The sequence below is a fragment of the Myotis yumanensis genome, unplaced genomic scaffold (assembly GCF_028538775.1).
Source record: "Myotis yumanensis isolate MYYU_CA2020_CCGP unplaced genomic scaffold, mMyoYum1.0.hap1 SCAF_3, whole genome shotgun sequence".
Lineage (NCBI taxonomy): Eukaryota > Metazoa > Chordata > Mammalia > Chiroptera > Vespertilionidae > Myotis > Myotis yumanensis.
Genome location: NW_027223754.1, coordinates 211,926,346 through 211,939,343, shown reverse-complemented (window position 1 = coordinate 211,939,343; position 12,998 = coordinate 211,926,346). Strand labels below are relative to the sequence as shown.

The following is a 12,998-nucleotide window of genomic DNA, read 5'->3' as shown; positions in this document are numbered from 1 at the left end:
ACCGCGCCCAGCCTGGCCTCACGCCCCTGTCCTCTGCGGGGTCAGCCTCGCCTGCTGAACCAGCCTGATTTCATTAAACCGCCGCCACCTCTGTTTCCTCAAAGGCGTCGGTTGCAACACTGTCAGGCGGCCGCTTCTGAATTCCCGGGCAGCGGGGCCTCCGGGTCACCCTTAAGGTTCTGTGTTTCCAGGACTTTCCCCCTCGTTTCTACTGAAACTCTGAGGAGATTGACAGCTGGGCGTCGTGCTCAGTTCACGTGACCAAAATGGTGTCTTTGCCTCTTACACCTACGGGAATGGGTTTTGTTTGAAGTGCCCTGAACACATTTTTTTCACTTAGAAAAATCCTCTTTTAAGCTCGTATGTGTTTTCCATGTCTTGCTTTTTTTTTTTTTTTTTTGCCTGAGTCTGAGCTGAAGACTTGGAATCAGTGCCACCCTCGGGGCCCAGCCACCTCCTTGTGCCCAGTCCCAGAATGCAGAATGCAGAGCCTGCGGCCGGCTCAGCCGCCTTGGAGGCTGTGAGTGGGGGGGGACGCGATGGCTGTCCCACTGGCCATGACAGTGGCCCCCGGGCTTCCGTGTCACTGTCCAGACCAGGAACCGGATGGGAACCAAGAGCAGCAACGGTCGCCCCGAGTGTGGCTCACACGCTTCCGTGCAGCCGTGCGGCGAGCTCTGTGCTCTGGGCCTCACGCTGTGGACAAGCACGCTGCTCAGTGCGGCGGGAAGGGCTTGGGAGAGACCTGGGGGCCGAGGTGTGCAATCCTTACCTGCCCACACTCTCTTAGTCCCGTACATTCTTTTTGTTCAGAGAACTTTCCTGAGAAGCAGAATCAGCATGTTTAGAACTTGAGCACGTTCTGCAGGAAAACCAGCCTCTAGCGCAGTGGTTCTCAACCTTCTGGCCCTTTAAATACAGTTCTTCATGTTGTGACCCAACCATAACATTATTTTTGTTGCTACTTCATAACTGTCATGTTGCTACTGTTATGAATCGTCATGTAAATATCTGATATGCAGGATGGTCTTAGGCGACCCCCGTGAAAGGGTCGTTCGACCGCCAAAGGGGTCGCGACCCACAGGTTGAGAACCTCTGCTCTAGCAGGAGCTTGCCCGCCGCCCCAGGGCCCTGTCTCATTCCCATCTGTCCAGTGGGGTGACCGGGACCCCTCCCTTGCAGGGCTGTTGGGAGGAACAAGAGGGAGGGGCTCACAGCGAGGCCCGGGCTTGCCAGTTGCTGCGCACAGATGGTGCAGTTTCTTAACAACAAAGTGTCTGATTAAAAACAAGGGTCCCTGGCCCTCCCCTCCCTGCTACCCCTCCAGGGCAGCTGCTACTGGCTGTCCCTGGCCCCCAGCACTACTGGGCCCAGGTAGCTGCCCGCCAACTCCTTCAGCTGTCTTGCTCCTGGGCCACCTTCCCAGTGACGCCTACCCACATCCTCTCACGGAGGCCACTCCCAGTCCTGCTCATGGCTCTCTCCTGACCCACTAACCCCTGTGCAGGGCGGGCACGGATGCCTTCTGTACCATCTGCCCTGCCCGCTGGGATGTAACTGGTGGGGGCCACTTGGAGTGACTGGATGTATCCCGGTGCCCACAGCAGTTTCTGGCAGTAGGTGCCCAGGGAGCCTTCAGGGGGAGTAGCGCATGTGTATAAGAACCACTCTTCATTCTTGGCCCCACTCTCACAGTCCTAATCCTAGTAACAAGACAAGACTGGGATTCCTCTAACGCAGTTTTGCTGGTGATGATAATGTGACAAGCATGCAGACTTACACATTTTTTGCAGACTACCTCTCAACTTAAATGTCGCACCAAGGCTGCAAAACAGCTTCAGAGTCAGTTCTTTTTTTAATAGATTTTTATTGATTTCAGAGAGAAAAGGAGGGAGAGAGATAGAAACATCCATGATGAGAGAGACTCATTGATCTGCTGCCTCCTACACGCCCTCTACTGAGGATCAAGCCCGCAATGTTCCCCAACTGGGAATCAAACCTTCCCAGGCCGACGCTCTGTCCCGAGCCAAACTGGCTGGGCCAGAGTGAGTCCTTAATGAATCACCCGATCATCATGAGGATGATGGTGAAACCCTCGCCTGAGGAGGTGACTGGCTTTCCTGTGGGTGTCTGACCTGCGTCCTCTTTCAGGGAGAAGCTGAAGGACCGCAGTGAAGACATCAGGAAGGCGCTGACCAAGCTGGACACGTGCGGCAGCGGCTCGGTGTCCCTGTGCCAGCTGCAGAGGGCGCTGCGGGACAGCGGCTGTCCCCTCAAGGAGGCGGAGCTGGCCGTGCTCCTGGGCAGGTTTGCTCTCACTGTCTGGCCCTTCCCGAGAAACCATTTCTCCTCTGTCCAAGCAGACTCTTGACATGGAAATGACCCCCACATCTCCCTCTGGCCGGGCTGCATTCTAATGGGCTCGAGTCACCCCGAAGCAAAAAGGAAAAGCAGCTTAGATATGTAGCGTTTCCTGATGTGTCTCGGCACATCGCACCCTGTTTCAACTTCGTTTTTATCTTACCCACGTTCTGCTGGCGCTTCGGACGGCGCCAGGTAGCTCTACGGGCCACTGTCCTCGTGTCCCTCCCCAGGGCCAGCTCCCAACGCTTAAGTGACATCTCTTGGTACTTAACTTGGCGTTTCTGAGTGACGGGTTGTACAGCTACTTCTTGACTTTGTACCGTTAGGCTGTGTCTATTGACTTCCCAGCAGGAAGATGCGGATTTAACTCTTTTTCACCCGTCACCTGCCACCAGCCACCTCTCCCACAGCCTCCACCCCACCCCCACGGAAATACACACAAACAAGTCCCCACGGGTGTTACTTTTCCCATCCGCTGCTTCTCAGTTTGGGGGAGGCCAGTATCCGGGGTTTATTGTGACTAGCTGATCACATTTCCTTTTTAATGGAGCATCTTGTTTTTCCTGGAGTTAATCTTATTTTTTCTGTTTCTTTAGTTTCCATGTGGTTATTATCAGTAATTGAACCCCTAACTCACCCCACTTATGAAATCTCTTTCTTTTCGTGGTTGCTCTGTAGTTTGCAATATACATGAATAAGTAGCCTAAGTCCAGTTTCAGCTAACATGATGCCAGCTCGTGGGTGGGCAGGTGCCTTATAACGGAGACTTCTAGATCCTTCCTCCTGTCCCTCGTGACCCTGCTGTCCTTCACCTTTACGCCTGTCCACAAGCTGTGACCCCCAGTGCATTGTTACTACTTTGAAAAATCATTGTCAGGTCAACTGAGAGTTAGAAAAGTAAGAGATGTTGTTTTACCTTTGTTTACACCTTCCCTGGTGCTCTTCCTTTCTCTATGGGGATCTGAGTTTCTGACTTACATGACGTTCCTCTCTCTGAAGGATCTCCATTAGCCTTTCTCGAAGGGCGAGGCAGCTGGTGACGAGTCCTGAGGTTTTTTGGTTTTTTTGTTTGTTTGTTTTTTAAATATATTTTTATTGATTTCAGAGAGGAAGGGGAGAGGGAGAGAGAAATAGAAACAGCAATGATGAGAGAGACTCATTGATTGGCTGCCTCCTGCACGCCCCCTTCTGGGGATCAAGCCTGCAAGCCAGGCATGTGCCCTTGACCAGAATTGAACCTGGGACCCTTCAGACTGCAGGCCGAGGCTCTATCCACTGAGCCAAACCAGCTAGGGCAGACCTGAGGTTTTGTTTGCCTGAGATAATTGTCGTTTTCCTTCATTTCTAGAGGATAATGCCACTGGATATAGAATTCTAGGTTGCTGGTTTTTTTCTTTCAGCACTTTAATTCTGTCAGTTCACTCTTTTCTTGCATGATTTCTGATGAGAAGTACCATGTATTTCTTACTTTTGTTCCTCTGTAGGTAAGGTTTTCCCTCCCTTTGGCTTCTTTCAAGATTTTCTCTTTGTCTTCAGTTCTCTGCAGTTTAAACATGGCATGTCTAGGTGTTGATTTTTTGGTATTTATCCTGCTTGGTGCTCTCTGAACTTTCTGGATCTGTGCTTTGTGTCTGTCATTAATTTTTAAAAATTTTTGGCCATCATTACTTTAGATGTTCTTTCTGCTCCTTTCTCTTTTTCTCTCCTCCTGGTATTTTAATTATATGGATGTTGTACCTTTTGAAATTGCCCCACAGTTTCATATTCTGTTCTGTTTATTTTAATTTGTTTTCCCCTTTGAATTTCCATTTGGGAAGTTTTTATTAACATACTGTTAAGATCAGGGATTTTTATTCTCAACCATGTCCGATCGACTGATGAGCCAGTCAGAGGCGTTCTTCATTTCTGTTGCCCTGCTTTTTATTTCGAGTATTTCCTTTTTTAAAAAATATATGTTTATTAATTTCAGAGAGGAAAGGAGAGGGAGAGAGAAATAGAAACATCAATGATGAGAGAGAATCATTGATCGGCTGCCTCCTGGCCACCCCACACTGGGGATCGAGCCCACAACCCGGGCATGTGCCCTGACTGGGAATTGAACCCATGACCTGCTGGTTCACAGACTGATGCTCAACCGCTGAGCTACGCCAGCTGGGCCCCAACATTTCCTTTTGAGGCTTTCTTAGCATTTTCACCTCTCTGCTCACATTATGCATTTGTTCTTGGGTGTTGTCTGCCTTTTCCATTAGAGCCCTTTATATATTAATCACAGTTAATTTAAGTGTCCTGTCTGGTAATTCCAAAATGTGTGTCATGTCTGAATCTGGTTCTCGTGCGTTTAGTGTGAGGTTTTATGTTGATTCGGGTAGGAATTGGGCTGTGCTTAATGTTGCTATAGCTGTCCCTTTCCTCCAGCATCCTTGTTTTTGTCCCTTAGGTTTTTGGGGGTTTCCCTAGGAACTCCTCCTCAAATAGAGTCTATGTTTTGTAGTTCTTCCCATTGAAACCCACTCTTACTAAGTTTGCTTCATGTTTATACTCTGATCTTATTGATAGGTTGTTTGCTTCCTGAAGTTTTTAATTTCCTTTTTGTTTTTCTTGCAATATTTGCCTCTATGTTACCTTATCAAATATAGACAAATGCAGACTTAGTAAAGAGAGACTTTATTTGAAAAGACTATTCCACTAGGGAGGGAGGACTGTGGTTATAGGGGAAGGAAGGCTGTTGCACTAGGGAGGAGAGGACTGTGGTTATGGGGAAGGAAGGCTGTTGCACTAGGGAGGGAGGACTGTGGTTATGGGGAAGGAAGGCTATTGCACTAGGAAGGGGAGGACTGTGGTTATAGGGAAAGGAAAGCTGTTACACTAGGAAGGGGAGGACTGTGGTTATAGGGAAAGGAAAGCTGTTGCACTAGGAAGGGGAGGACTGTGGTTATAGGGAAAGGAAAGCTGTTGCACTAGGAAGGGGAGGACTGTGGTTATGGGGAAGGAAGGCTGTTGCACTAGGAAGGGGAGGACTGTGGTTATGGGGAAGGAAGGCTATTGCACTAGGGAGGAGGGACTGTGGTTATGGAGAAGGAAGGCTATTGCAATAGGGAGGAGGGACTGTGGTTATGGGGAAGGAAGGCTATTGCACTAGGGAGGGGAGGGACTGCGGTTATGGGGAAGGAAGGCTATTGCACTAGGGAGGAGGGAATGTGGTTATGGGGAAGGAAGGCTATTGCAATAGGGAACTGGCCTTCGCAGGAAATCTGCAAGCATCTCCCAGTTTAGGCAGAAAAGGGCCTTTAAGGGGAAGAAGAAAGAAAGGCCTGAGTGTGGGGTAAGGAGACGAGGGGACTGTGACCACACACTGCGGCAGGGAATGTCTGTCCTGTGGTCAGGTGTCCCGAGGGGCCTTGCGGAGGGGCTGTCCCCCACCCGATGCTGCAGGGAAGCTTAGTTAAGTTTGGTCAAGTCAATTTTGTCCAGATCGGCCAGTGAGTAAAAGAAAGTTCAGGTCATCATTTCTAAGACGCGGCATTGGGAGGGCTGCGCCCACCTCGTCATGGGCAAACCGAGGAGTCTTTTCTAGGTCAGATGGGAAACGCTGGTTCTTTGCCGTAAGCCATGTCCAAGGACGTCGGGGGAGGGTGACTGTAACCGTCACTGGTTTCCCGGAGCCCAGGCTCAGCCAAGCTCCATGTTGTCCAGCTCCAGCTCCCCTGCATCCGCCCCACTTCCTGTCCCCGGGCTCTTCCCTGTGCTCCATCCCAGCGCCGGGCCCCGCCCCCGTCCTCGGTCTGATGCCCAAGAGCCTCCCTGTCTGCCCCCACCATGCTCCTGGGTGGGACCCCCATTCCCAGCTTTTCACCTCTCTTTTCTTAATGACATCCTTATTTTGCTGGAGTACTTCCTGACGTAATTTCCTAAGAAAGGGTGGACAGGAAGTAAATGCTCTGAGTTCTTGTTTGTCTGAAAAATTTTAAATTCTTTTTCACACAGATTGATAACTTGAGCATAAAATCCTAGGGAGAAAATTCTTTTCCCTTAAAATTTTGAAGACATTGCTCCATTGTGTTCAAGCTGTGAGGAGTCCCATGCTAGTGTGTGTGTGTGTGTGTGTGTGTGTGTGTGTATGTATGTGTGTAAAGAGAGAGAGAGAGAGAGAGAGAGAGAGAACCGATTCATCCTCAAATGCCTGTGTGCTCTCTTCTTCCTGAGATAAGGTCTCCTCTCACTAAATCTGTTTCCAGCTGAACAAGAATTCATATGCATTCAATGAATAAATCATGGAAAAATAGCACGCGATAAATAATTAACTAAATGAGTGAGAGAGTCTTCTAAAGCATGGTGAGTCTTGGTGCATTTATACACGACAACAAAAGGACTGTGGGATTTTTGTGGTCCACCTTTCGGGGGGCGATCCCTTCCTTAGGGATTGAAACCTTAATGAGGGCCCATCGCTCGACTGCTTGTTTCTTCTCAAAGACCTCTGATGAGACACAGCTCCGTTATTTGTAATTATATGTAGATTATTCTTTTCTAGATCCAAAATAGATTTTTCTGAATAATACCAAGAAGATTAGCACATGCATTTGATTTTATTACTAAATTTTAATACCAAGTTGGCAGTTTACCCTGCGGATGAAATAGAGCTGATTACCCTCCCCCTGTGTCTCCGGCGTGAGCCAGCGCCGTGGGCCGGGCCGGCCGGCTGCTCTGCAGCTGTGGGGCGGAGGCACGGCTCTGGCTCCTGCTCCTCAGAGCAGGTCTCCGAGTCTCTGGGGGCTTCTCCCTCCCCGGGAGCTTCTCCCTCTGCTTGCCAGGAATCCGGGCTCCTCCTCTTTGACACGCTCCTTCCTGCTGAAAGAAAGTTTAGGTGTTAACGTGCCAGGAATGCCCAGAGAACTTAAGTGACAGAACTGGGAGCTCTGGATGCAGTTAAACTTTATTTGCATCTTCAGTAAACTTGCGTTATGTTCTCATGGAACCTTAGATCCCCCTCCCCTCTCCCCCCGCACCCCTCCCCCCATGTATTCTTTCAGGGTTTAAAGGCACTTGGGTGTTGGAGCAGAGGCAGGAAGGGCCTGTTTCTACGGGCATGTCCTGCTGACGCGCTTACTCAGGCGGAATTGTTCTTTGAGAAACTACTGAGCTAAATAGGTTTTGTGAAATGTCCTTCAGCTTGGCAGCTCCGTTTCAGCCGTTCTTGTAAAGCAGCGGTTCTCAACCTGTGGGTCGCCGAAGACCATCGGAAAACACATATATAATTACATATTGTTTTTGTGGTTAATCACTATGCTTTAACTGTTGTGCCCAGATTTCAAGATTCCCAAGAAACCACATCAGGGGGCCAATTCGATGCAAAAGCATAAGAATCTGTATTTCAAGTTAACTTGGGCTCCCCATCCACAAGGCTTACCGACACCAAAGCAAACCAAGTGGCTGAGCGCGCCAACCCCGACCAGGGACCGGTTATATGGGGGGGGTTGGAGTAAGGGAGGAGAAAGGACTGTGCTTTGCCGATTGGCCAGGCACAAGTCGATGTCCCGTTCCTGGGTGTGGCTAGCAGTCTTAGACTTCCGTGAAGAAGCTCCTTGCCCAACACGTGGCCAAGGTAAGATGGAGGACGTAGCCCTTACCCTGGGGGAAGGTGGAGGGCGTAGCCTTCGCCCTTTCATTCCCCCCTTTGTCTTGGAACTTCCGGCTCAATCATGAGACGGATTGAATTTTTATTCCACCGTTGCTAGAGGCCCGTACTGGGCATATTTTAACAAATGGTCTGGTGGAAGGGGAAGAAACCATTTTAGCTTTAACAACTTCTATTGAAATATGATTTTTTTTTTTTAAATTCCTCCATGGCTATCAAAAAGCCAAATCAAGATTAATTTATCTACTGTCCTGATGTTTGCATAAATACAACAAGAATGGTAACTGACTACCTTTGCTGGAATCTCATGGTTGAATCTTAATGTGCCCCGTAGGGCCAGGAAGCCACGCCACCCAGCTGCCATCAGGCCCGCCTGCAGTATCTGCTGAGTTAGGTGAATCCCTCACCTGTAGCAACTTCACCTGAGCCCATGCTCCAGGTTTTAAGGCCCATCTCAGTAGCCCTCCTACTTGTTGCGGCCCAGAGCATGTGGGGGCTCCGCAGGAATGCAGAGGCATCCCTACTGCTCCCCTTCTACTCTTACCAACCGCCAGTGATGGTAGGGCATCGGCCTGACACTTCAGCGCCAGCCATCTTCAGGGCTTCCAAGCAGAATATCAGGCTTTCTTTGTGGCATTTTTACTGGCTTCGAGTCTTTAGAGCTTAGATAGGGCTCTTTAAAACATGATATTCCAGTCAAAGTTTTCCGTTAATAAAATCACTATTAGGAACCGGTCTTATTGAATCTATGCAAAGAAACGTATTGCCATGTTAGCATTGCCAAATTTTGGAGGAATTACATAAGAAGAAAGACATACTGATCTACTCTAAGATTTTCTGACTTTTCTTGCCAATTCCTTTTAATTGTTGGCATTAAACTTTCTTTCTATGCATAATCATGCCTCAGATCTTCTATTCTAAACAGGCTTTTTTTTCAGACTACCCCTGACATGGGCATGGTCACAAAGGCCTGCAAGCAGTATACAGGCTGCCAACTGTTAGCTGTCTCTCAATAGAGACCAAAACCTGATGGGCACCATTCCTGCCCATTTGGGCACCTGTCCTCTTGGCAGCTAGGCACCCTTTACTTTTGGGGGTCAACTCATATAGTACCCTTCCAGGACAGCCAACATACATTCAAACCTGCAAGAGAATTAAAGGTTAATATAATACATCAATACAATGAAACATAATATAGGCATCATGGCCGCTTTAGGTAGCCACATCTTCTGCTACTAAATATGTGATTCTATAAATTGTCCTTGTCTCTTTGGAGCCATGTCCATGAAGATGCAGGCATTATTTAAGTCTATTCAATGTTACCAGCATCAGGCAGGTCGAGCATGCCGTAGCTTGACGAAGTCTTTCCGGATCATGGATGGGTCCGCTGACCGGACGTGGGTGTGATGGACCCAGGTCACGACGCCGTCTATCTTGAGAGCGGTGGGGGTCGTCAGCATCACGGAGTTGGGTGTAGGGATCTTTCCATCGAGGCTCCAGGTGGTGCCTTTTGATGTAGACCCAATCTCCTGGTCTGTGCTGATGAGGAGTTGGGGTTGGGCCAGTCTCCTGGGTGGCGCCGAGGCGCAGCCAAATGTCCTCGTGCGCCCTCTGGAGCCCTCTCAAGAAAAGAGACAATTCTTGCAGCAAGAAAGTCAGGAGTGATAGGGGGTGGGGCCTGACCAGCTTCATTCTCGCCTATTTTTATAGATTTCAAGGTCCATTAAGTCTTTGCCTTGAGGAACTGTGAGCCCCATCCTTAAATGTCCCAATCAGACTAGAATTCCAAAATCCCAACCCAGCATAGAATATCACATAGAAAATCAAAGTTCCCAGTAAACAAACAGAGGTGTTTACAAACATATTTACACCTTTTCAGTGAACAAGTATCTTTACAGTCTTGGGCTCTTGAGCAGATAACAGGAACACCGCCCCCAAGTCCCCTGATGGGGACCTGACAGGAACAGATGTGGGGCTCTTTCCCACATCCCAGGACAGGATTCTTGATCTATGTCTTATTTAGATAGAAACGGTTTTTATCACAAATAAACAAATCCAAAACCAAGAAAATCGAGGCCAGAAGTACCCTCTGATGTTTTAGGGGTACCAAGGAAGGAGAAGTTAGGCAGTGTCCAGCTCTTCTCACAATCCACCACCAGTGACCAGTTCCAGCTTACTGGTTTACCATTCATTTAACATTTCTTTCCTCCCATCACACCAAAGCCATGCTTTCCAGTTAAAACTTTTAGCCTTAATTTTTAGGTGACATGTAAATAATTAACATTCCTCAGATTGACAATATATTCAAATTCAATAACAAGGATACATATTTAAGCATTAAGGACAGATCAATTTACAGAAGCAGAGACAGCATGCAATCCAAACCACAGCTGTGGGTAAACACATTATTTAGATCAGTATGAAGCCACAGTTTCTATCTGACTTTAGAAATTGGATTACTACTATCAGTCCCTTTTAAAGACTTTGATTTAATCTTTAATTGTCCTTAGTTTAAGGAAAGCAGAGTTTTTTAGATTTAAGAGATTAGAAAAATGACAGCCTTTTTTAAGGAATACGAGCTCTATTGTTGGCCCTTATAAAGCCAACTGCTCAGAAACATTGGTTTATTATACCACTGAAATTATATTAAGACCGTGATTGCTAATTAAGCATTAAAAATATCTTCTTAAAAATAGTATTAAATAAATCCGGGAGGCAAGAACACTTTCTGCCCCATTCACATTTCCGTAGTAAAACTCCGCCTTAAAGCTCCACCCCTGAAATTCCATCCTGCCTCAGTGAGAAGACATTCCTTTTTGGCTAAATCAGAGGGAGGGGCCTTTGCTGTTTCAAGATGGCGGCCCCCAGGGGAGCGGCAGACCATGCGGCCAACATGGCGGCTGTCAAGGCTTGCAGCCCAAAATGGTGGCTGTACCAATAAGCAAAGGTATTTAGTTACCACAATAATATAATTTTTCCCAATTTAATTCAAATATTTCTTTGTCAGGTTCATCTCTGCCATTTTTAAGGCCAAAACAGTCTCGGGTTTTTATTCTGTACTTTCCCTTTACACGTGCACAGAAATCCCAGATGCATTTTAAAACTTTCGTAAAACTTTTACATTTCTAGCTGGGGCGATCTCTATGGGAAGAGACCAGCTCCCATCCAGAGCCGCAGCCGCCCCCGGCCTCCCGGGTGTCCGGCCCTCAGGCTCTGCGGGGGACCTTCCCCCCGGACCCGACGCCGACGGGGGGCCTCGCTGCTCCCGCCTCCCGTGAGCGACACGCCGGCCCCGCTCTCCCGAGCTCCACCTGGCTCCACTCATTCGCCACAAGCCCGGGGCCAACGCCGGCCAACGCCGGCCAATGCCGGCGGCTAGTGCCGCCGCTGCCGCCGCCGCCGCCAGGCTCCGCGAACGAGTCCGCGCCCGGCCCGAGCCCCCAGGGCCGCCCCCCCCCCCCCCCCCCCGAAGGCGCGCCGCCGCTCATGGAGCCGAGCACAGGCCCAAGCTGCGGGGCTCGGGCTGCCCGGGCTGCCGCCGCCTCTCCCGGCCTCCGGCCTCTTCCAGGCTCCGCCGCTCGGGCTCCGGCTCCGGCCCAGCGCCCGCCGCCGACCGGGCCGGAGGCCGAGCCTCCAGGGCCGCAGCCGAGCCACCCGGGCCCGCGGCGCGGCCGGGCTCTGGGGCAGCCGCGCGCCGCTCCTGCACGCCTGCCCCCGACTGCAGAGCAAGCGGCTCCTGCGGCGTGCGCAGGCGGGCGGGGACCCCTCCCCTGCCTTTACATTCACATACTTTCACCAGACATTCATTCAGAGTTTAACAACTTCCCAACTCCTGAGGGAGCTCTAAAGCCTCCCCCAACAGAAAACAGAGAAACAGGCACAGACAAACAGGGCCCAAAACAGCCTTCCACTTCCATGGAAGAGACAGACGATGGCTTACGCCAAACCGGCGGGAACTACCCACCTCGTCTCAGATTGGGGTTTCTACAGACCTTCCGCCTTTTCGGAAGCAAAATTACACCCCTTCAGATACAGATGGAGGATCGAGGCGTCCCCCGACTCCTCCCGCCCTTTGACCTCCATGTGCGTCCACGGTCAATGTGGGCGAATACAGATTTCAGAAGTGAGCTCACACAGAACAGATAAAGCACACAGAACAGACAAACACAATACAGAGACACTTACCGCGGCCATGCAGATTCTACGAATTAGGGGAGTCCCTACATGGTCTTGGGAACCCGGGCGAGCCCCCAAATGTTGTGCCCAGATTTCAAGATTCCCAAGAAACCACATCAGGGGGCCAATTCGATGCAAAAGCATAAGAATCTGTATTTCAAGTTAACTTGGGCTCCCCATCCACAAGGCTTACCGACACCAAAGCAAACCAAGTGGCTGAGCGCGCCAACCCCGCCCAGGGACCGGTTATATGGGGGGGGGTTGGAGTAAGGGAGGAGAAAGGACTGTGCTTTGCCGATTGGCCAGGCACAAGTCGATGTCCCGTTCCTGGGTGTGGCTAGCAGTCTTAGACTTCCGTGAAGAAGCTCCTTGCCCAACACGTGGCCAAGGTAAGATGGAGGACGTAGCCCTTACCCTGGGGGAAGGTGGAGGGCGTAGCCTTCGCCCTTTCATTAACTATGTTCAATTTGTGACAATGAAATTGGGGGTCACCACAACATGAGGAACTGTATTAAAGGGTCGCGGGGTTAGGAAGGTTGAGAACTGCTGTTGTAAAGGAATGATCGGGTATTTTACTCAGTCCCTCTCTTCCTTTTCGCTGTCCTCGCTGCATTTCTTTTCAGATTCCCCAGCCGCTTCTCAGGGCGGGGTCTCATCAGCTAAGATCTCCAGGACCAACCCCTACCCTCCATCACCCTCCATGTGGCCCACCCCCACTCCACAGACCTGCCTCCTAACTACCCCGTAACACTGCTCTGCCAGCACCAGCCCTGCCGAGGCACCTCCGTTTGCCCCGGTCAGGACCAGATTCCTTAGTGGGGCCTCT

At 50.0% G+C, this 12,998-nt stretch overlaps 1 protein-coding gene across 3 annotated transcripts in view; it reads left to right on the top strand.

The window, feature by feature from the left end:
* Positions 1 to 12,998, top strand: part of EFCAB6 (EF-hand calcium binding domain 6) — a 153,289-nt gene that overhangs the window by 109,680 nt on the left and 30,611 nt on the right. For all 3 annotated transcript variants that reach the window (XM_070411264.1, XM_070411263.1, XM_070411265.1), the window contains one exon: positions 2,152 to 2,307. In XM_070411264.1, the coding sequence (XP_070267365.1) occupies positions 2,152 to 2,307 (156 nt within the window). The remainder of the gene's footprint in view (positions 1 to 2,151; positions 2,308 to 12,998) is intronic.